This window comes from Uloborus diversus, chromosome 3 (genome assembly GCF_026930045.1).
Source record: "Uloborus diversus isolate 005 chromosome 3, Udiv.v.3.1, whole genome shotgun sequence".
NCBI classification, from domain to species: Eukaryota; Metazoa; Arthropoda; class Arachnida; order Araneae; family Uloboridae; genus Uloborus; species Uloborus diversus.
In genome coordinates, this window is record NC_072733.1 from 18,884,093 (window position 1) to 18,909,362 (window position 25,270).

Here is a 25,270-nt window from a genome sequence, read left to right on the forward strand (position 1 = left end):
TTGTAGGCTGAATCTGGACTCGGCTGTGATAAGAAAATTAGCCCATTGGAGTTGTGTCTAGTGTTGGTGCTGTCTGCACCATTGTACACGCTCTCTTTTGTGAGAGGGAGTAAGTAGGGTGCAAATGGCGGGCATCCTGGCATACAACCCTCTTTCATCGAGCCTCCTGGAAACTGTCTTCCTTGAAACTAATGTTCCTGTGGCAGCAGCGAGGTCCTTAGACAGTTATGTTGCTGTAGACGTCCTCTGGCGCTTGGTTGTAAGTAACAAATACTGGTCTTTATTGGACGATGTTGCTCTCGGACGACCTTGTCCGGGTCTACTGGACAATGCCACACTGTTTTTAATTTGACTCCACAAGTTTGAAACAACGTTTGAAGTTACACAAAATGCCCCAGCAACTTGAGCATGAGACTGTTCTGGCTCAAGTCTACCCACAATTATCCACCTCATACTTTCGTCTAAACGATGATATTCACTCATTTCACCTAAAAATCAACAAAAAACAACAAGAATATTTAAAAAACACAAGACAAATCGCTACTGTGCTGTAGCGTGGAATGAGCTGAGTAGCTGGCTGCAGACATTTATACTTGCTGCTGCCTTATCAACGCCTACAAGAATATGTAAACTCATCTCAGCGACACCAGTGCCATAGTGCTGTTATATGGCAACCAAGTGTCCAGGTTTCATGTGATATTTTCCGAAAAATGTGTGAAAATGCCTTCCATCTCTTAATTTTGTCCACCAATGTAGTTGAACAGAAAAAAAAGCGGTACTGCAAAAAAAAAAAAAAAAAAAAACTCATTACAACCTCTGTGAGTCCTTGTACAAATGAAAAGTTATTTCAAGAAGTCCAACTCCTAGATAGTAGAGTGTTGGCAAGTAATTTTATCCTCGGAAAATTATCACCAGTGTTTTTTCACGTGTACGAGAACTTAGACCATCTCCAATGAGTCTTTTGCACTGCCACACATTTCTCCTATTCCTCCCAAATAGTACTGAACTAGTATTTTCCTTTTTTTTTTTTTTTGGATATTTAAGGTTCGGCAAATGCTGGCCTGATTATTTTTCAAGTTGTATTTTAAAGTTTTTTCTCTAACAAATTTTTTTCTATTCTTTGTTTTACAAGGCAAAAGGAGCGATTGCTTCAAAACTGATCTGCCATTGTTTTCTCTTGCATACGAGTACAACATTTTTCCAACCTTGAAAGATCCGATATTGAACTGTTTCATAATGATTTAACAAGCTTGATTTCCATACGTAAATCCCAAGTTTCTTTATTCATTTTATGTTAATTGGCTTTTGTTATTAGGGAGTAAAAATGTGCCATGTTAAATTAGTTTTTTTTTTTCACGAACGAAATTTTTTATTTTATATTTATGTCGATATTTTATTTCGTTGATTTTAGAAAATATTTTAATTTACTGATACATATGTGCTAGTCATTTTTTTTCTTTTACTATTTGTTACTGTTTATTCTAATTCAAATACAAAATGTTACACCATATTGTTGTTTCGTGCAATTTTACCAAAGTTGTGTTTTAATATTTGTACCAAACATAATAAAAATTTTAGACAAAACTTGGGATCCTGATAATCTTGTATCTACATAGGCTAATTTTTCAACTAATATATATTAATGAAACAAATAGCTATGATATGTACAGGTACTAAAATTTTCTACAAAATAACTATGACAAAATTCTTAAACACTACAAATGAGAGATGAGTTTCATAATCGCATCAACAGCGTTATGTTTGGTGAAAGATTTTACCAAGCAAATATGCATAAATAATTATATATGCAAGAAATAAATAAATAGCGAAAAAAAATAGATTTTTGCATTAAAACTACCGATTTGTTTCCAATGTCCTTTCGTCGACAACTTCTCCACTTGATATCCTTATGATCCTAAAAATTCAGTTTTTAAAATGTTATGAAATATCATGCACTATCTACATAAGTAAAACATTTACTCCAATTCAAAGTACTTAAACCTTCGGACGGGGAGCATATCTGCCTCTGGAATGAGTAACTTTTAATTTACATTTTCGAAATATTGATTCACTGACTTTCAGATAGTTTTTGGGATCAATTAAAACCAGAAAAAAAAAGATATTATGCTGAAATGTTTACGCCGACTAGCCTTTAACTCATGATACCTATAACTATTGACCCTAAACTATGTCCGCCTCATATCCGCCTACATCACCCCCGAGGGCCCCCTGTACCTGTCATTGTGATGACTAACCAGCATATCTGTAGGCGGATATGCTGGTTAGTCATCACAATGACAGGTACAGGGGGCCCTCGGGGGTGATGTAGGCGGATATGAGGCGGACATAGTTTAGGGTCAATAGTTATAGGTATCATGAGTTAAAGGCTAGTCGGCGTAAACATTTCAGCATAATATCTTTTTTTTTTCTCCTTCCGAAGGTTTAAGTAAAACCTTCAATGTATTACATATCTAACTGAAGCAGGATACTTATGTCTCTAGCCTTTCAAATAAAGTCATTGTCAATGACCACACAAGATCTGCCCAAATTGAAGAATTAAAGTTGGAAAGACCACTAACACAGGAACAGCTCTTGAACTATCGTCAGAAGAGTATTTCATGCATTTAATAATAGGTGGGAAGGAAACTTCTCCCTACCAGTTTTAAGCGAATGATCGAAATAATACAGAAAACAATAAATGTTGAAAGGAATTTAAATTTACTGAACTAAGTAACAAAACCACTTACAATAAATTGAAAATAACTTTAACCCCATCAAATACGAGATGACATCCGTCAGATGTCATTTATTTCATACACTAGTGTTTTATTGGATGTCCCCAAGATATCCTTTATGGTGTGCGAGACGACCGGAAGCAGTCAAAATCCCGACAGTCCAAAATCCTTACACGGCTGAAATCCCCTCACAGCCAAAATCCCGACAGAAATGAAATCGAAAATTGAGACCTTTTCTCAAAAATTGAGGACATTGATAAAATAATCTTTAGTATTAGGATAATAATTCTTAAGAGTAGTGTGTGTAAGTCTCTAAACGGAGAACAACCCCTTTCGGGTGGAATTTTCGTGAGGAACTTGTTCCAAAATTCCTCTTCTAATTTTGTGGAAATGCGTTGATAAAAAAGGAGCAGAGAGGTTGAGTAGACAGTATGCTAATATTTTATTTATCTTAAAGCTTTTATTTTAATATTACGAAACTTTTTTTTTATAATAAAGTCTGTGCTGTGTGTATAACTATTGCATCGGTATTTCGTCCCTATCGGGATTTTGGCTCTGCCGGGATTTTTGACTGTTTGGGTAACGACCCAAAACAGTGCATTTTCGTGTCAAACTACTTAACTAAAAGCTCTGAAGAAATTTGAAAAACATTTATGTTATTATATAGCATCCGGCCACAATAAGGTACATTTCAGAAAACCAGTTATTTAAGATAATCAAGTAATATGTAATAAAACTTTTTTAATCGGTTTCGTCTGAAACACTACAATGTTACGGAAATCTTAATGGTTGTTTTTTGCAGTTTAATTTAAATGTATGGTTAAAAATTGAAAAATGTTTTTCCTAATCGAAATTTCGATGAGGTGCGACTGTTTACTATATCGTTTATCCGTCACTGTGCGCCATCAGTTATGCAAAAATAGCTCTATGATAGCATTGGGTAAATCAAGAGCATAAAATTCAGATAACCAGTAATAATTAAATCAAATTTTTGAGTTGTGCCATTATTGTCACCGGAGAGGGATATGTTAATAACTATTCTCTCCTGTTTTATTTTACCCAAGAACTACAAACCGGGATAAATATATCTACCCCAGGTAAAATGGGTTTTCAGAACTTTTAAAAAGGTTTTTGCCGTTTTAGCTATTGAAATCGTATTTCCACCAGCTGAACCTTGATAAAATTGAATTTGCATTCACTATTCTTTTCGATATGAAAAAACAAAAATATTCATGTACTTATGCGTCACATTACAGCTTTCAGAACGATTTTGTGCGCAAAAAAACCCATGGTAAAAAATCCCCTTCGAAGTTTACAGGTTAAAAAAATGGGTTTCTAGTTCTATGGTTAACATAATTATTCCTCATAGCTGATGTGAATGACATACGAAAGTGAAATGAAATTTTGTATTGATTGCATCCTGTAGGATTCAAAATCTATTCATAAGCACTTGAGACGTCAAAGTCAAAACTTGACTATAAACGAAATTGTTGCGTATTAGGCACACAATTTTATCTTTACAGCCCTTGTAAAATTACGAAGTCGATAAAGTTACCTGTCATAATCTGTTAAAAGTCGACTTCCAATAGTAATGATTGTACTTCCTCGGAAGATTTGTCTTTCGGTGGGGCTGAAATCATCAGGATCTTCAAAAATCACAACTTTTGTTTTTTTCAAGAAGCATCTTGCAAGGGATAAGAGGTACTTACCCTTGTCACTGTAAAAAATTGTTTCACATGCTTACATCCATTTACGATATTTTTGAGAAACTTCAATTTAGCCATAGAAGTTAATAACAAATATCAGTAATATTTTAATTTTATAACATTACAAAAGACTTGCTAGCCATTCAAGCCTATTGTCTTAAACATTTATTTGTGACTAATTCTTCTTTCAAACACAAAAGAAACGACGAAATGCGAATCCATAAAACAATTTTCTGAGGAAAAAAATATTATTCATTAACACTTACAATATTAATATTATTTAGGCTGCACTAGACTAAAATGAGAGTGACAAAGGACATCCATAATAGTAAAAATTCTAACTTATGTTTAAGATGCTGACAAGGAGGGTTTGAATATGCAATCAATGTAAGAGGCACATTTAAAAAATATTTCTCCAAAATTTTGCCTCACGTGATAGCATATCAAGAAAATTTTGAAATAATCTCAACTTTTAAAGACATTGATACGCGGAACAGTTTGATTAAAGCTCAAAGCTATTGATTACTACGATTCCCATATCAAGAACACAGCCAGAGGGTGTTTAGGCCCCCTATTAACCCTTAACTCGAGGTACGTTTGCATAGCATTGGCATATTCCTGGAATTCCCGAAGTGGGTGACGCGCCCCTAGGGTCGTGTCTCAAGGAGAGGCGAGGAGTGCCGGAAGGTGGTTAAGGTACAATACAGTTAATTCCCGATTATCCTCGGAATTAGGTTGTACAAGTGCCGCGAATAATAAAAATCGCGGATAAACAGCAAAAAGGCTTAAATGAGTAAATAAGGCAAAAATTGTCCTTCCTCAAACAGTGAATATGTACAGTATATTATAATAATACAGTGTAATATAACAGTGAATATATACATACAGTACAAATGTTTTGTAATTTTGCACAACAGAACTTAACATCCATAAAGAACTAGTGACATACAAAGAAGAAAGCGCAATAAATAAGTAAATATATACTCCACAAGCAACTGAGTTTCAATTTACAACTTTTCGACCAAAAAAAAAAACACCAGCCATTGGTATTTTCTTTTTACTGCGAAAACACATGTTCCTGATTGTTTATTGACTCGTGGATCATCGGGAGTTTATCGGGAGTTTAGTTCAAAGAAAAGAGTGCCGTGACAAAGTGCTAATTTTTTAAAGGGTGGTGTGAATCGGAAAAATTTGGAATCTTTGGCGTACTGTATTTGTAAAAATAATTAAATTAGTTAAAATAAATGATTATAACCTATGTATGCGTGTGGATTGAATACCCCCTTCCCCCGAAAAATAATTGAAGTTTCTCTCGAATGGTATAGATTGATTTGTTTCAACGTGGATATTCCTTTGGTTCAGCAAATATATGTGCCGGTTTGCACGAATGTTTAGCCGGCCTGAACACTTCTAGCATTAATCAAAATATAAGTTAAAGTTTTCTCTGTTGCTTTTTATTTGTTTTGCATTAATCCAAATGAAACTAGCTAAAAATCTGTGAAACAGTGTGTGGAAAATGCTAAGAAAAAAACTATCCTTCTCAAAGACAGATGTTCCTTAAAAGAGAGAAAAGAAAAAAGAAAAAAAAAAACGGTATAAAAGACAGAAAAGAAGAACTTTCGTCAATTTCATAAAACTTGAAGTGTTGGGTCCCATGTCTTTGGTGACATCCTATTATTTTAGTGGTAAATATCGCAGCAAATAAAAGTCAAGTCAATTTGTAATTAAATTTCCTTGAAATGTTCTCTAACTGAAATGGTTTTTCCTCTCCCCCTCCCGGATTTTATAAACAATTCTTTCACAGGACTCAAGGAGGTATTAAATAATCTTGCCCATTTATCGTGAACGCCTCTAGATTGAAAATTTATCGTGTTTTAATCAACAACCCATACATACCTTAAGTATTTATCCATAATGTCTTCGAGGCTGGTTACATGTGACTTTAAATTCGTCACTTCCAAGGCATACCATAACTCATCATCAGTAAAAGTCGAAAATGGATCCAAATTTTCCCGAAGAGTTCCGTCAATGACTATAGTTTCCTGCAATTGAAACTCTCGTGACAAAGTCATCTCTTATTTGGACTAGCAGTTTTTAGAAAGAAATATACCTGTGGGACAAGGGCTAATCTGGATCGCAAGTCGCGAACACCAACTTTGCTGATGTCGAAGTTATCTATGATGATGCGACCTTCCGACAGTTCAATAAGTCGAAACAGAGAATATAAAAGAGTTTCTATTCCAGATTCTTCTTTTCCAACTAAGGATACCTAAAATGGGAAGACGGTTAGCGAAGAAGAAATTGAATTTACTTTTCAGAAGAAAATTATAAATCTGTTTTAATGTTTATAGGAAGTTAACTGAATAATAATAAAACCACGCATGAGGTGGGCTTCAATTTATCTATCTCCTATCTTACATAGAAATGATGGGTCGAGATTGGCCGATTGTTATAGGCACCAAACTCGTGGCCCTTCCTGATATTTCAGTACGATCATCCTTAAGATTTGGGGATGAGACATAGATCTATGACCTATATACAGTGGCTCCCAAAAGTGTTCGTACACCTACGACTTTCAATGAAATAGGCCATTATCCATTGGTTAGAATTAATATTTCGGAATAGGTATTTTATTATTAGATCTATGATCTATTCTTAACAAAACTACATGAAAATTTTTAATAAAACATTAAAATATAATTTTTAAAAAATCAAAAACCAAAAATTGGCAGAAATTTTATCTCACAAAAGTCTTCGTACACTTTGAAAAAATGTCAAATAATTAATAAATAATCTAACTTTTTACAAAGTTATTATTTAGTAGAATATCATGCAGTATCAACAACAGCTTTTAAACGTATGGGAATAGATTTCATTGTTTTTTTCTTTCTTTTTTTGTGTATTTCTGAGTAAGTGTTCAGACGCACTTCGAGTCTTACTGTTTCTAGTTCGCTTTTCGTTTCAATGGTGTATTTTCGTAATCCAGCTACCAGATATCTCCAAATATATTCCATTAAGTTCAAATCTGGCGATTGAGGAGATATTTCTAAGCTTAAGGACAATTTTTGAGGCACCAAACGCAAACGCGTGCTTCTTGTCGTTATCTTGATAAAAAAACAAAGTTGTTTCCGATTACCAAATTTTGGGCTAATAGTTTAATATTGTTTTTTTAAATATTTAAATAACAGAATGATTCATTATTTCATCAAAAAATTCCAAATTTCCAAGTCCTGATGCTGTAATGCACCCTTACACTAGAACATCTTCACCGTCCTGTTTAACTGATCCAACTAAGTTCCTAAGATTAAATTCCTCATTTTTTCTTCTATTTACAATTATACAACAATTTAACCGAAAGTGTTGAATTTGTTTTCAGCTATAAGTAAGACGTTGTTCCAAAAGGCTTTGAGCTTATTTATCATTGATATTACGACGGAAAGCGTGAGCTTACTGTTTTTCGCACGAACAAGAAAATTTCTGCGGGATGAGGTCCCATTTAATCCAACAAATCAGAGAACTTGGCGAACAATTTTAGGTGAAAATTAAACGTAAAATGTTTCATTCAATTCTGCAGAAACTTTTTCAGCATTCAAATATGTATTTTTCATAATTTTTTTAACTGTAAACCTCTCATCACGCATTGTTAACTTTGCCAGTTGACCTTTTCTTACCTTGTTTTCGATCCGATTCCTTTCTTTAAAGCATTTTATCAAGCACTTTACTATAGAATGGAATAAATTAACTAATTTAGAGACATTTCAAACCAATTTACCGCTACTGTGGGGAAAAAATTCAAATTTCGAATGGTGTTTGTGGTTCTTTTCGAATACCAGCCATTTTAAAGTAATAAGCAAAATATTAAGGAATAAATACACAAAATATTAAAGCCAAATGACCTTTAAGAATCAGCACAATGCAAAAATAATAAAAAAACGACATGTGATAACTTTAATCATGAATTTATTCGAAACTATTTCAGTGTACGATGACTTTTGTGGCGTATCTTTTCTCTTTCTCTTCGTTTTTTGACAAATTTCAAAAATAAAATCTGGCAATATTTTGAAAAAAACTACTGGGTTGTATTCAGAATGGCATAGGAATGGTGTGAAAAAAAATTGGACTTCATATTCGAATTCAGTTTTGCGTTATTTTGGTTTTACTACAAAATTTCAAGGTGTACGAACACTTTTGGGAGCCACTGTAGTGTATAACTAGATGCATAACTCCGCATCAGTTAGTAGCCACTAGCCGCCATTGAACACGCAAATCTTGAATTAAACAAGCAAAAGCGTAGCCTAAGATTTTGGCAAAAGTATTTGCGCGCCTGCGCTTTTCGGACGCTTGCCCGTGTACTACTTGGTCCATGGAACCGGTATCTCGTTGTGTATCTTGTTAGAGTGCCTAGAAAGAGTAGTGTGCCGATCGACGGGGAAAAGGTGAGGTCAGATCTGAGGAAAATCCAGATGGCGCTGCGCTCGAGAAGTACGTTAAGCTCCTCAATCAGACTCGTTTTAAATCAGCGATTGCATGCTGATTTCGCAGTTTAAAAGCCCCGTTTTTCGGATTGAACTTATTTCTGCGCAAAAGGCAAATTCTGTAAAAAGTGCTATTTGTTACATGGGTGTTCATTAATTTTTTCAAGCATATAAAATTTCCTTATGCTAATTTATCTTCAATGAAAATAGTAGACTATAAGGGGCCATTCATTAAATACGTAAAGGTCCTGAGGGGGAGGGGTTGGAAAAGCCTCTACATACCCTTACTTGGGGGGGGGGGGTCAAACTCATTCTTACGAAATATTTTCCAAGTCGGTATTTCACATTAGAAAATGCGCGGTCAAGAGATTTGGCAGAGATTTGTTCCATTTGTGTCTGGAAGGTAAGAAACGTGTTAGGATAAGATGTTTTTTTTATTTGTTTTACAAAGAATGAATAGTGTAAAATATAATAAAAGAGTCGCATTGTGTATGGCATGTTTTATTTTTAATTAATATTACATCAAAACAAAAACAGAACAAAAAATGTCGAAAAAACATTTAGTTTAGATTCTAACTTTTCAGTAACTATTTCTTTACGCAAAAGGTTTAATTTAATAATGTGAATTTAATAACGATTACAGTGATGTAACGACACCAAGATTTGTTATTTTATCATTTTGAAAAACGAAATGGAATCTTACGTAAGAACAGGGGGGGGGAGGGTGAAAAATCTTACGTACCCTTACATGGGAGGAGGGGGATCAAAAATTGCCAAAATCATTCTTACGTAATTAATGAGTGGCCCTTAAGTATTCAATAACTGCGCGTCTGTTATTTCTCTACTAATAATAAAGCTGAAAGTCTCTCTGTCTGGATTTCTGTCTCGATCTCTGTGACGCAGACAGCACCTAGACCGTTCGGCCGATTTTCATAAAATTTGATAGTTAGTTTGTAGCACGGGGGTGTGCACCTCGAAGCGATCTTTCGAAAATTCGATTTTGTTTTTTTTTAATTTCAATTTTAAGAACAGTTTCCGGAGCAAAATTATCATAAGTTGGACGAGTTAATTACGAAATTATCATGACGTGGAACCGTAACATGGGAAGAGCGAATGAACATAGCCAATTGGCGAGAAATTCATCATCCATTATTTGTAAATATACAAGCTAATCAAATGACCTTTTAATTTTCTCCTCCGGGCAAAGTCCTGCGGGTACCGCTAGTTTCAAAATAAAACTGCTTCTAAATTCTTAAGCTAATTAAAATTATCAGGGCTTCTCAGTCTGAGTCGAAGAGTCAGATCACTTGAAAAACCTACCGACTCCGACCTGTTTTTTTTTTTTTTTTTTTTAAATTTTCAAGGACTTTCCTTATATTAAAAAAAAAGGGGCCATTTGCTCCGATCACATATATAACTACATACTAATTTGCAAATAACTGCAATTGGCAAACAGCTGGCTTGATTATTTGTTGAATTTTCGGTAATACTTATCAACGTCAAACTGCTAGTTTGCTTATTTTTATAACGTTCTTTAGAACCTGTCAGCAAACGGTTTTGTTGTCGATAATTATCGAAATAGAAGTGTTTTTGAATCTGACGTTATCATTGTCAAAAAAAAGTATTTATGTATTTTTATCTTTTATCTCATATGTAAAATGGCGAAAGAAATGTATCCTTAAAAACTAAAAACAAATGGGGAACCTCCTCATCCCTCTCCTTTGTCTAACATTGCTTATGATAGCTTTAAAATGTTTTTTTTAAAGGAAGCGCAGCTTCTGAATCTCCCTACCTTTAATCAGGAAACAACATGACAGTGCTACAATTAAAAAATCTAAATAAGTAGCGATCAAAAGAACATTGTAATACATGTTTTTAGACGCAAAAAATATTTTCCCCTTTGTCGATATATGAGATTTTAAAGCCTGTGGGAATTTTAAGAAAAGCGAGTCTCTTTGTTCCAAATTTAGCGAGTTTCGATGGGGACAGACATCTTTCGCGCTCTGTAGATATGAATGTCCTGCCACATGCAGACGAGAAAATCGTCTGTGAGAAATTAGTACCTTCAATCCCTCGCCAAGTGTTGAAATTTGCCACTTTTCTTAAAATTTCGGGAGACTTAAATACCTTTTATCTCGATAACGAGGGACGATAACAACAATAATTATTAATTTCGTACAAGATTTTAAAAGGATGAAATTCAAAAAAAAAAATTTTTTTTTAAATATAACTTACGTGCTCGTTGATTCCGTTTGTCCGAAAGTCTTATGGTCGATCGCTAACAGTTACCACGTGTAGCGTTGCTGGTTATTTCCAACCTATTCTCCAGACCTATAAACTAGAGGTGGTGCTACCATATACCGTGCCCAAGTCGGGCTCTTTCTTATTTAGGAGCCTCATTGACTCAGGAGTCGCTCCTTTCTGCTTTAAACTCATGCTGGCTACATGAATGGGGCTTGAGTCTCCCAAGTGGCATTAAAAACAACAACAAACTACGCCCTTAGCCATCTCGACTGATAATACATTTGCCTTAAAATATAAGTATCAAATTTTCAGTCAATTGTGTAAAATTTTGTTTTGAAAACATCCTTGTCTTTGTGTCTACTTCAATAATGATCTTTTTATCGTCAAAATTATTTTCCACATAATTTTCATCATATACAAAAACTACAATATTTGGAGATTTTTAAATTTCATACAAACCCAATATTCGTTAGGCAAATTAATATGAACAGTTTCATTTATAATAGATTTATACGTGGTTATTTCAGTTTCACCTGCGGAAAGATCAAGTTTTTTTTTTTTCAAACAGGGAACATTTTTCTTAACTACATAATTCCTGATGGACCTTTTCTTTGGTAGTTTTTTAGTAAAGTATGTTGGCAGATTTGGAAAATTGTCGGCATTGCCTCATCTTTCAAAAAAGTTTTTCCCCGAGGAATCAAAACTTCCTCGCTATTTATAATAAATATGCTTAAAATGCGTTTCAATAAAATGTTTTTCGAAATGCAGAGCACAAATTGAGCAATATTTATAAAAAAAACTTTATCTAATCTGAGAATTAAGGAGTTCCACTAAAGTTTTTCTTCATCTGATGGAGCTTTAAAACGCGTCTTTTTCCTTGCATGTTTTGTACGCATTTTTGCATCCTGGTACGAAACAAGATGAAGCTTTATTTCTTCCAATGTTCAACTTTGATGCCTCTCTTAAACGCTGTTTCATGAAATATTCACGAAATACAGGTAAAAAAGAGAAACGCGGAACTAAATTGTAAAAAAATCCCGCGTCTACTAATGTAAACACCGCGAAATTGAACGTGCACCTCGACTGCACTGCCATCTAGCGGTTTTCATACAATTCGTCTTCAAGAATCGCAGGGAAAAAAGCGCCGGTCGGCACACTACTCTTTCTAGGCACTATAATCTTGTTAATACTAAAGCCCTGTATCGTAGCTTAAATAGCGACACGTCCGCCATCTTGGGGTAAAGCGATGCTTTCTTCTATGTCTGCTATGATGAAGTTTGAAGTAGCGTGTTTTGCTTCTTAATTGTAGTTTCTTATTAACTCCATGTTAATTCACAATTAATAAACACCACATTCAAGAAGCAAAACACGCTACTTCACCGTAGCAGACATAGAGGAAAGCATCGTTTAGCCTCAAGATGGTGGACGTGTCGCTACTTAAGCTGCGATCTAGGACTATAGTTAATACTACATCCGTGGGATAAGAATCATTCATCGAGCTGTTCCTATTTGTGAAATGTGAGTGTATAAACTATTCAAAGTCAGTAAAATAATATCCTTTACTAAGATCTTATCATCCATAAGATTTGGGAAAAGACTCATTTCGTTCGTATAAAATATTTAAAGTTATTAAAGTAATTCCTCTTAGAATAATCTATTTTTTGTAAATGTTTTTGTCTGAAGATTTGTTCATGATCTCGTTTGTGATGGATGCCCTTGATTTTTAGCCATTATAGATGAATACAAATTTTGCATTAGAGAAAATTTTGGTCTTTATAGTCTCAACACTGTTGTCTACACTCTACAGTATGTTTATCGTTCTTATAAACCAGCGGCTATCATTATCTTCGCAGTACCCGCAATACCTTTTGGTTAAGTCAACGTTAGTATTACATTTTATACTGGATTCAAAATTATGCATCGAGAAATTAAGAAGAAACAACAAAGATAACTAAGAAGACATTTAATAAAGATAATCAAAGATAAGTAAGAATACCTTCACGCTCTCAGAAATGAATAGAACGCTCACTATTGAGGACCCTTCAATCATAAGAAAGAATTCGTTGTTTATACACACCGAATTTTTCCTCCCTAAGACAAACGTTTACTAAAATTTCGAAATTTTTGTCGATTTGACGAAAGGTTTACTTGGAGTATTTTTTATGAAGCAATTTCGTCGATTTCATAATATTTAAGTATGCGTTTCAGAGTGCGCATGGACCTAAAATATCAAGTACTTTTCCTTAATGGTCATAACATATTACCGTACATTAAATAATCACTTCAAAAAGTTGCTGATTTTAGTCCTATTCCACGAGTGGAGTATAAGAATATAATATTGCCGTGGGTAGGTAAACAGCACTATCTGCAGAAATGAGTTTTTGAGATATTTCAAAAACGCGTTTTGGATTCATTATTAACAGTAGCGTAATATTGGTATTAGACATCTTTTAGCGCATTTTATTTTCAGCGGAAACCAAATTAACGAGTTTGTACAATAAAGCTAACGTACAATAGATAAAAAAATGCAAAGGAGGAAAAGAATAAAAATTCTGCAGTTACTGCCTTTTACCTGTCCACGTCAGATACTACAGTAAAATGAGAGGAAAGTCTTAATTTTTTCTTAATTTTAGAGTAGAAATAAGTATTTAAATAACATACTTTTTCTTTGGGTTTGATATCTACATTGATGCCATGGAGAGCAGGATAAAGGTCATCGCCAAAGCTTGTACTCAAATTTTGCATTGCAACAGCTCCTACACCTGGCCAAGATGGTGGTAATGGATTCGATGGATCTTCCCATTCGGGCTATTTATAAATGAAATACAATAAAAGACTTTTTATGAAATTTAATCCCGCCTTATAGCATTATCTTTCATCTGATAGTATGAGTACAAAAATTAGTTTTCATGACTGTGTATGAACTTATGTGTTAATAAAAATATGACAAAATGTACGGATAAAACTGAACACATTAGCTTACACAAAACAGTAAGGTTGTTGATAATTTTAGATTAGAAACTGTCAATATAAGGGTTGCCAAAATGAAAAGTGGACAAGTTGAATAAAAATAATACTTTTAAAACTTTTAATGTAAGTCAAAAGAAATCGCTATGGACGTTGAAACACAGGTTCCTGCGTTGCGGCAGCAGGTCGATCGATGCCACATTGCTGTAGAAAGATCGGGGCTGATTCCAGAGGTAGTCCTGCGCGGCTTCCTTTACTTCATCGTCTGGATGGAAATGTTTCCCCTGCAATGCTCTCTTAAGTGGCCCAAAGATGTGGAAGTCACAGGGTGACAAGTCCGGACTATACCGGGGGTGCTCCAATACTTCCCAGCGAAATTTGTTTAGGGTACTACCTGTTAGGGTATTTATTTAGGTTATTGAACAGCAGATGTATGTGGATGATAGTGTGAACCGTTCCTTTACTGAGGTTGAGTGCGTCACGGATTTCAGGGATCGTAATCCTTCGATTAGCTTGGATCATTTCATTAACGAAGGCAATGGGATCATTGGTGATCGCGGTGTTTATTTGGTCCGGTCTCGGCAGATCCGATGTCATTGGCCGCCCACTTTTACACCATTTATTTACAGCCGTACGACCTAAGCAGTGGTCGCCACCCAAGCAGCACACAGGCGTTCAAATGTCGTTCTAGAACACCGGCACGTTCAATAACCGGCACGTTCAAATTACGTTCTCACAGAACGGTCTAAAACACGTCTATGTGTCTCATCGACCGATGTCTTATAGCATGTCGAAATCAGGTGTTGTATCACCCCTTTTGCACCAACTTTGAACGTGTAATATTAAGTTATGTTAAGATGCTAGGAAGACGTTTCATTTTGGTGTTTATGACACGATATTAAATATAATTCAAAGGTAAAAAATTCGCAATAATTATGTTTGTAACCCTCCAAGCGGGCTTTTCTCATAAAAATTCAGTTTACATCAGATTTTTGCAAATTTCGCAGATAGGTCCTTTAATGCACCAGAATTCACATGGATAGTTTTCACTCCCCTATGGGGGCGGAAACCACCAAAGAGACATTTCCCTTACACAGAAATCCAGTTTAGGTTGTATCTTTGCCAAATTTGGCAAAGAAAACATTAGATGCTCAAGACATAACACAGGAAGTTTTCATCAGCTCATCCCTATGGGGGCGAAAACCCCATAGCTATTTTCCTTCTTACTAATCAAGTTAACGTCGGTTCTTTGCTAAATTTGGCACAAAGATCCTTTGATGCTCAAGAATTTACATAGGTGTTTTCGCCAACTCCAATGGGAGTGGGGGGGGGGGGTGACTCCATAGAGGATTTTTCCTTGTACAAATCCAGTGTGCTCCAGATATTTGCCTATTTGGCTTATAGGTCCTTTGATGCTCAGGAACTCACATAGGGTTTCGCCACTCCCTACACTGTAAAAACGATTCAGAAACGTTCCTGCAAAATAATAGGCAGCTGATGTGCCCAATTTCAACCAGTAACATTTCTTACAAAAACCAGGAACGTTTTCCGATAAAAGTCAGTAACCTTTCTGAAATCTTGTGAAATCTCCCCTATTAAAACCAGTCGTGAACCTTCTACAAAAATTAAATAGGTTTAATGTATTTGATTAGAACCTTCCTTGTTTACCAAGAAAGATCCAGAAGCATTACCGCGACCATGGCCTAAGCTGCGCGAATAATTGCAAGCAAGAACCAACCATATTTCTTGCCCGCAATTCCTGCCTCGTAAGGCTGCAGCTATCCAGTGACTTATTTGCTCCCATTGGGAGTTCAGTCAATCTGGACGGGCCGTGATCAAGTTAAAGCCGATAGACCTTATAAACATGCTCAGTCATTCTTTAAACTGGTAGCCAAAAATATCTTTCACACCAGTGAAATGTCTGCATTCGTGCATCTTTTAGCAATTCAGGAAACTTTTTTGCGAAGATACTTGATTTTGCGGGGAAATAGGTGAAAACCTCTGAAATCCCGAAACGTTCCACGGAGATAACCAGTAACGTTTCGGAATTTTTTTACAGTGTACGGGGGAGGGGGCGAAATACCCCACAGAGGGTTTGCCCTCTTACAAAAATCTAGGGCCGGATCCTTGCTAACATTGCACATAGGTTTCTTTAATGCTCAAGAATTTATATAGGGGAGTTTGTGTCTCCCTATGGGGACAGAACCCCCCAAAGAGGTTTTTCCCTCTTCTAAAAATCTAGCGCCGGGTCTTTGCTAAATTTTTTGCATAGGTTGCTTTAATGCTCAAGAATTCACAAAGGGGAGTTTTCCCTCCCTATGGGGGTGGAACCCCCCCCCCCAAGGGGGTTTTCCCTCATACAAAAGTCCAGTTTATGTCGGATTGTCATAGAGGTCCTTCGATGCTCAAGAATTCACGTAGGAGGGTTTTCCTTCCCTATGGGGTGGAACCCCCCAAAGTGATTTTTCCCTCATACAATAGTCCAATTTTTGTCGGATCGTCACAGAGGTCCTTCATTGCTCAAGAATTCTGTTGTTTTTTACTTACTTCTAGGTGTCTTATCTACTTCAACATTTGTATATATACTGTAATCAACGTATATTTTAAACCTGTAAAACATTTGACGAATATGCTTTATTTTATCTTTCAATTTTGTGATTTTTTGGTTTAAAAAAAAAGGCAATCGCGGGACTGGTCAACATAAGCTGTGCTTTTATTGAATAACGTAAGTTTATTATGTTGAAGGTATAGCGATGTAACAAACAGAATCAAAGTTTTTGTTAATACAGTTAAATTTATTACTTCGATTTTAGTAACTTCAACTATATAAGCTTACGTTGTTCAATAAAAGTATAGCTTCCGTCGACCGGTCCCATGACTGGCATTTTTTTTATTGACACTTCCAGCTGTCATAAATTTGTTATACTCCTCCAAAATGCTTCAAAGAGATAGTGTATCTAATAAGTACTAGTTCGACGATTTCTTTGCGTTCGAATATCAAATAAATAAGGTGATTCTCCTACAGGTGGAATTTCTTACCTTGTCGCTTCCAACCTGTTACCATGTCACCGTGTGAGGTGGTTCGAAAAAATCGATTTCTTTCCTTCGGAATCGCGTTACCTCTCTGAAGTTGTAGTTTGATGTCCTCCATTGGGGAAAAATATAAAAAATATTCTAAGTTGCCATCTTCAGTTCGCGCATGAGGCTGAAAGTTTGAAAAAATATGCTAAAAATTGAATTTTTCAAAAAATAGTAAAAGTAGTTTGTTTTATTTTTGTAAGGCAACAGCCATAAACTGTCAATATATAGAACTAGTCAATAATTTGAACCTAAAACAAATATTTATAGCTTTTACATAAGATCTTTCGTTTGCGCATACTCCTTAAATTGGGCTAAAATCTTTTTAAATGTGAAGTCTAATTTAAGGCGTATGCGCTAACTAAAGATCTTATTTAAAAGCTATGAAATAATTTTAGGTTCAAATTACGCTATATACTGATAATTTATGGCTGTTGAATTACAAAAATAAATTTAAAAAAAAATAATTTTATTATTTTCTGAAAGTTTCAATTTTTAGCATATTATTTTCAAACTTTCAGCCTTATGCGCGAACTGAAGATGCAACCTTAGAATTTTTTTTTAAATTTTTCCAAGTGAGGATACCAAACTACAATTTTTGAGAAGTAACGCGATTCCGAAATAAAAAAAATCGATTTTTTCGAACCACCCCAATGAGCATTGCGCTTTCTTCTCGAGAGACGATATTACTTATCAAAAAATCAGCTTTATATGACCAGCATAGCTATCCACAACTAGAAACTGACAGTAAAATCACTTTCTGAGTTTTTCTATACCAATATCCTAGAAACGTTTTTTCCTCCGAAAGGTTTGAAGTTGTGCGGATCTTTTTGAGACTACCTGGGAGGTCATTCCAAGCGTTTTCTACTTTCGAGTTCGAGACGTTACGTCAGAGCCGATCACGTGACGAGAAATCTCGCAAAATGTTATTCTGAAGTCAAGTGTATGAAATTCATCTTGCGATGTGGCGACGAGTCCAAAAGTCCAGCCGCATGGGGAAGTGGGTTTTTCGCCGGTTTCGGCGGCGCGGTTGGGGGGGGGGGAGGAGGCACGTGATTTCTTCCAACCAATAGTCTTTCAGCGCAGATACTTTTTGTTTTGATCCATCCGTGCAAGATAAGGCGCGAATTTTGACGATTGGCACGTTAATGTATCATACTTCAAAGAATACGTTTTACGTTGCAAAGAATCACATCGAAATAATTTTAGATTTTCTAGAAGCAAATCCAGAATTCATAAAAATAAATTCACCGAAAATTTTACAAAATAATACACAAAGGAAAATTGAGCCGAGGGCTCCGGTGCAAAAAGCATAGTCAAATGGCAAAAGGTAAGTCATATTTTATGCATATTTCAATATTACAGAGTCTAAAACAAAAATCGAAGAGGGGAAAAAAGCGAATACATACATAAGATAAAAATTAACCGTACATTTTGTTGATTTACAATATAAAACCATCTATATTAGTAAGAACGTCTTATATGAAATATATTTTTCCCGAGAAACTATAATCAAAATAATGATAATAACTTTAGAAAAAATCATGATATCAAAAAAAAAAAAAAAATCTTAACTGTCATAAATGCAGACGAAGAAATATAAATAGTCCGTAATCGTGGATTGAATATTATGTTGTTGTCGTGTCGAATGAAGTGCAGAGTGCAAAAGGTTTAGCTGCATCCAAAAGTCTTGATGAAAAAATCTGCTAATTCAAATTGAATATAAAACACTAAAATGCAGGGGGGGGGCTAGGTTATGGCACTGACTGCGCTATTAAAATTTTTAGGGGATGGTGGTGGTGTTTTAAGGAGTATTTGTTTATTGGGGGGGGGCTGTTGCTTTTGGAGGGGGGGGAGTCTACGCGACATTTGGGGGGAGGGGCATCTTGCAAAATGTAAAAGGTTTGTTGGGCTAATTGAGCTTTTGGGGATGAGAGCAGTCATAACAGAGTATACAATCTTCCATATTAGGATTGGTTATGTAAAAACCAACCCTCCCCTCGCTCGGTTGTAACTTGTAATTACAGCAACAATCTCAGTATCAAAGACATATTTCACAGTTTTTTTATCTTTTCCTTTAAAATTATAATTTAATAAGCATATGCTTAAATAAAAAGTTTTATTTCTTCATTATTCCTGTTTTCAAATTCCATTTTTTCTAGGTATTGTTTTCCAAGACCCAATTTTAAGATATCTTCAAAACAGTACATTTCTAGATTTAACTTTTCAAAGCAAGCAGCTTGTAACTATGATTACATAACTTCATCTTTATCTTCAAGATTAAAAAGTCGAAACAGCAATCTTGGTTACAAGAGTAGTTTAAAATAAATAAATACTCTGCTTCTGTAAATGTATATTGAAAAATATTCGTAAAGGGAGTAAGATTTTTTAATCATAGTTTCACTTCAGCTGATAAAGAACTTTAAACGTTCAACCCAAAGGAAAGATTCGAAATTGAAGAAGGAATGAAAAAAGGAGCAATCGGGGTGAAATGGAGAATCAAATTTTGGAAACCATTCCCCAGAAATTACCAAGCTTTGTACTTTTTTGTAATTAGTTAATCAATATCAAATTTCATTAAAGAAAAACAAATTTTCTTACAAATTGAATTCAGTTGAAATTGAATAATGACAGTAGGTAACAAATAAAGAATTTAGGGAAAAAAGGGGGAGGAGGATTTTACAGCAAAAGAAGACAGAAAAAAATTACATTCGTCAGTGGTATACCTAGCATGGGTGACAGACGGGGCGGTAATTTGTGATGTCACCCCCCCCCCCTTAAACGCAAAAAAGGGGGATTGTATATTCTGCGTAAACTTGAAATTCATACAATTTTCAGAAACAAATAGTACTTTTGTTAAAAAACTAAATTTTAAGTGGGATAATGTACAAAAGACAAATAAAAATTATGAACGCTTTTTATATAATTTGCCCTAGACGCATTTGTGCAGGCCGTCAAGCGGTCAAAACCAATGAAGGGGAGTAGGAAATTCATAGCCCCTTAATTTTTTCAAATGCATTATTTCTCGAAAATGGAAGCCCCCGATCCCTCCCCCCCCCCAACGTATTTCCTAAGTGATGGATTTGGTTAAAAGAAAATGAAATCCATGGAAATAAACAACCTTAGCCGATAATGCATTTTTATTCATAAACTGACATCTTTTACATTGAGAAAGGAGCTCTTAATGTCTCCAAAACACGTGTCTGCAATTTAATTCGGATATTTGGGCATTATAATGTTGTGAAAGTGGGTTTAAGTCTTTTAAGCATTGAAAACTTGTTGTAAAGCGAGAAATGTTGCATATATACCTATTTTATGTTTGCAGTTATAACTCTCCCTCCCCCCTCTCTGCCCCCCTGCACCATTTTTGGGGTTGGCCACATCCTAATTCGTTTTCTTCGTACTAATACCTTTTAGAAAAACCAACTCCCGTAGTTTTATTACGAAAATTTCACCGAAAACCACTTTGCCCCCTCCCCCTCCTTCCCTGCAAAATGTTCAGGGTTCGCTACATTCTAATTTGTCCGCTTGCCAACACCTTTCAGGAAAACTAACTCCCGTTTTAGTGTCACAAAAATTTAACGGAAAACCACTTGCCCCTCAGTGCAGTTATGACCCCCCCCCCCTTTTCCCTGCACCATTTTCAGGCTTGGCAATATCCTAATTTGTTTTCCTCGTGCCAATACCTTTCAGAAAAACCAACTCCCATAATTTTATCACGAAAATTCCACTAAAAACCATTTGCCCCCCCCCTCTGCACCATGTTCGGTGTTGGCAACATTCAAATTCGTTTTTCTGAAATGTATTGGCAACCGGGAAACTAACTCCCGTTTTTGCGTCACGAAAATGGAACGGAAAACCACTCCCCCCCCGTACAGTTATGACCCCCCTTGCCCCCTGCACCATTTTCGGCGTCGGCAAAATCCTAATTCCTAATTTGTTATCCTCCTGCCAATAAATACCTGTCAGAAAACTTACTCCCGCAATTGTATCACAAATTGAATAGAAAACCACTTGCCCCCCCCCCGGTGTAGTTTTAACTCCCCCCCCCCGCTCCCTGAACCATTTCCAAGATTTGCATCATCCAAATTCGTTTTCCTCGATCCAATACCTTTCAGAAAAACAAACTCCTATAATTGTATCACAAAAATCGCATAATCTCATCTGCTTCGGGGCAGTCGAGATTTCGCTCGCAAGTAAGACTGCGAAAAGTCACTTTTTTCTCCTTCGTTTGGCGATTAGAATACGAACTTGCGAGATTTACACAGGGATTCAAGTGAAACACGGCCGATCGCAATGTACCGCTGCGATCGCTATTTCCCCATTTTGAATTCAAGTGTAACATTGCGATTGTCTTCAGTCCCAATTCCCTCGCAAAATTTGCAATTGCTCTCAAGCTCTCGTAAGTCTGGAAAATCCCTCGCAAGTGCAGAAAAACATCAATGGCGTCTATTTTGAATGCAAAGTTGATTTTAGAATTAATGGAATGCTGGAATGTTATTGTTAAAAATTTTCAGTTCTGAATTGGCAACTCAATGCAAGACTCGTTTTTTGTTTATAGTAGCAATTTTGCAGTAGCCTTCATTTTAAATTGGAAGTATAATTGGTTTTATTTACTTAAAATATGCGATACTTCCTCATTTTAACTTTGTTTTCATCTACATATGCAGTACCTATTTTAATTAATGACTTAATACTTGATGGCATAATAATATTCTGCACAGTCATTATACTACTTCGTCGTTTTGAAGAAATCAACGAATTTCTTTCCGGCTGAACAACAGTACAAGTTGAATTACGACTGTGATGAGAAATTATAATTAAATTCTCTTCATTGTTGTAATTTTACTAGTTAGTAATATACTAGTTGAGAAAGAAAAAGAAAAGGGACTGTTGAAAGTGAGTAAATTTGTTTAACGTTCACTATCTTACTAATATAAAATCTCAGTTCTAGGCTAGTATTTTTTAATTATTTGCTAAAATTACATTTACTTGCGTATTGTGGTACAATAGCAAAATGCATCAAACTTAGCTACATGTCCCCAGTATAAGTTCCTACAATGACATGCGTTGTACTCCCATTAAAAGTTAAACTGTGAAAGTCTGAAATCTGGTAAATGTCGACACAAGTCAGTGCATATCAACATACACATACCAAAGGCATCAGTGATATACTTAATATTTCTGGTGAATCGCCAGTAAAAGTCGACATTCTTTAATTTTGGTGTTTTACAGTAACATATATGTACTGCATACACATGATTTTAAAAAAGTTATTGGCAGAAACATTTCGCTGTAAATAAATGAAAAAAAAAATAAATAATGATCCAAATCTCGTTGTTTTTTTTTCCCCCAATGAGGAAAAAAATAATGGCAATACTTCACAAAGGTGCATATACCAAACGTAGTCAGACAAGGGGGGCAAATTTCGAATTCAGTCGTTTAATACTGGTTTGGGAGGGGGTGATAGTGCTAAGCAAGCAGTGCCAGATGTTTAATTTTTCTGTTATTTTTATATTTCTGTGGCAAATGTTGAAACGGATGCTCTCACTAGTGATGGGTATTATCGAGACCTTTTAATAATCAAGATCTCTCCAAATCGAGAACTTGAGCGATTGATAATCCAGATCTTTTGAAATCGAGAACTCCAGCTGAGTCGATCAATAACCAAGAATTGGTGGAAATAAGAGTTCTCGAGAGATTCGATTATGCCCATCACTAGTCCTTACCCATCTACCTTCAAGGTTTTATATCAAATTTGAAGAAAATAATTATGGTGAATTTTGCCACCTTTCAGAAGTTGCCGCCTGTAGCAAGGGCTTGCTCCCACATATGTAGTACAATCCAACTCACTAAAAACAAGCGTAATGAGACTGCAGCATTTGCTTGTTATATATAACAGAGTGCGCATAAAAAAATGGTTCGTGGAAAAAATCATGAAAATTTATACATACTGCGTTATTTTTAGATTTCAATATAACACCAAAGATAGCTATTTGATTTGAACTGTCGTATTTCTCTCTTTCTTGCAATGTTTTCAAGGATTTCGTGGTATGAAAATCATCGCCAATGGCATCTGCAGTCAAGGGCGTCCATATAGGGGTCTCCAGCCCCCCCCCTTTAGAAATGGGCTTTCTTGCTTTTAGTGCTTTTTTCTTTGTAAAAATGTATAAAAATTTCTTTTCTAGCCATTAATGAATAGGTTATTAAAAATGTCAAATTTTAATATCTCTAATCTGTACCGAAATCGGTTTCCATGGGGAAAATATTCTGCTAAACCATGAAAAATTTTTGAGCCCCCCCTTAAAATTTTGCATATGGGTGCCTTTGTCTGCGGCTTAAAATAGTTCAAATTTTTTCTGCACTTTAGAAACTTTTGAATACTGTAAGCCCCGCTTAATCAGGTAATGGATAAACGAATAACCCGTTTATACAAATAAAACCTCCTGGAACCGAATATTTCCCCATAGATGCAATGCTAAAGATCCCCGCTTAATCGAATAATTTCCCTGGATAATCGAAAAATATTAATCAGCTTTCACAAACAATTTTGAAGAGAAACATTTTGGATTCATTAGAAAAAAATTAAGTAAGAACACTTATTGGTTGCGTTCGACGAACCTCACCAGTCGACCGGTGAGTAACCGGTTACTAACCGCAGCCTTCTTTCATCTTCGGTTACCATTTTAAGCTATTGATTGGTTAATTAAAGCACGTGATCAGTTAACTGGTTGAACTGGTTGCAAGTAAGCATTGAGTTAAACTATAAAGTAATATTTATTGCCAACTGTCTTTGACATTAAAAAAAAAAAATAGCGCAGTCGATAATCTGATTAAATAACACAAATAAATACTGTACACAATTTAGACGATGATAAATTTACAAATATTTAATGTAAGATACGGTAGACGAACAGGGGAAAAAGGGTGTCAGAAAGTGTTCCCAAAAGATCTTGAGCGAGCAATCACCTATTACGGAATTTTTCAAAAAACATTGTTGTTCTGAAAAAAAGTGCCAAAAATAAAGATTTCATAACTGAAGTTGTAAGCTACTTTTTATAATTTTCATACGTACTTGTAATATACTTGTTTATATAAGAAACTATTTTGTTGTTTATTTAGCTTATTTTTTAAAACTTAAGAAATAACACTAATTATTTCCCTTAAAAACTTGTTTTTTTATTATTATGTTTTAAGACAAGTTGTAAATTTAAAAAGGTAAATAAAATTTCCCCGCTTAATCAAATAATATTTCTTGGAACAGACAATATTCGATTAAGCCGGTCTGACAGTATGTCCAAGGCTTAGAGCTACAATATTCTTGGAAGTATATCTCGGAAATGATTTAACATTCGCTTCAACAAATATAATTTCTAAATCCTCCTAAATTCCAGGAATTTTTTTAAAAAAAGGCTGTGTCTTCACTTTTTTTCGGGATTTATGTTTTTTTTTTTAATTCAAAATGTTTATGAAATTTTTCGAGAAATAGAATAATGTTTTCTGCAGTGGAAATTGGCAGAAATTTTATGAATGACAAAAATATTGCTCGCTTGAAGCGGGGTTTGCTCGATAAGGCGAGTTACGTTCTTATAGGCTTAACATTGTTCCAACCAAAGCTTTTTCATTCCGTCGCTAAATCCAAGTTCTCGTTAAAACAGGGCTCGTTATAAGCAAATTCGACTGTATTAACCAGATACACTACAAGAAACGGTTTCATAGGTAATTGAGACCTTTTAGTAAATAGACAAGTGCTCGAACAAGACGTGCACAAACAACTTCTGCCGTATCTTCTGATAGGATGGAAACAGCATTGTATCTTCGTTGGCTATGTTTCTTCCCATTTACTTCAAAATTCGCACAGCCGGTGGCAGCAGCTGAGTTTTGCATCTAGTTATATAATAACATGCTTCCTTCGTCCTGGATCCGGTACTTGATGTACGAGAGAATAACCTGCATTGGTACCAGACAGTCCGGTTATCACATCCAAAGACTGCAGTTTTTTTCTTATTAGAACTCATCAGTCTAGAATAGTGTGAACAACCGAGCTGGAGGCAGATGTCAACTC

At 35.3% G+C, this 25,270-nt stretch overlaps 1 protein-coding gene across 1 annotated transcript in view; it reads right to left on the reverse strand.

Annotated features, from left to right (window-relative positions):
* Positions 1-225: 225 nt before the first annotated feature.
* The window catches only part of LOC129218251 (ATP-binding cassette sub-family C member 3-like), an 83,947-nt gene continuing 58,902 nt past the window's right edge, over positions 226-25,270 (reverse strand). The window contains exons 12-17 of the mRNA XM_054852474.1: positions 13,822-13,968; positions 6,552-6,710; positions 6,338-6,483; positions 4,291-4,452; positions 2,256-2,263; positions 226-488 (exon numbers count right to left, since the gene is read on the reverse strand). Coding sequence (XP_054708449.1) covers positions 226-488; positions 2,256-2,263; positions 4,291-4,452; positions 6,338-6,483; positions 6,552-6,710; positions 13,822-13,968 — 885 coding nt within the window. The remainder of the gene's footprint in view (positions 489-2,255; positions 2,264-4,290; positions 4,453-6,337; positions 6,484-6,551; positions 6,711-13,821; positions 13,969-25,270) is intronic.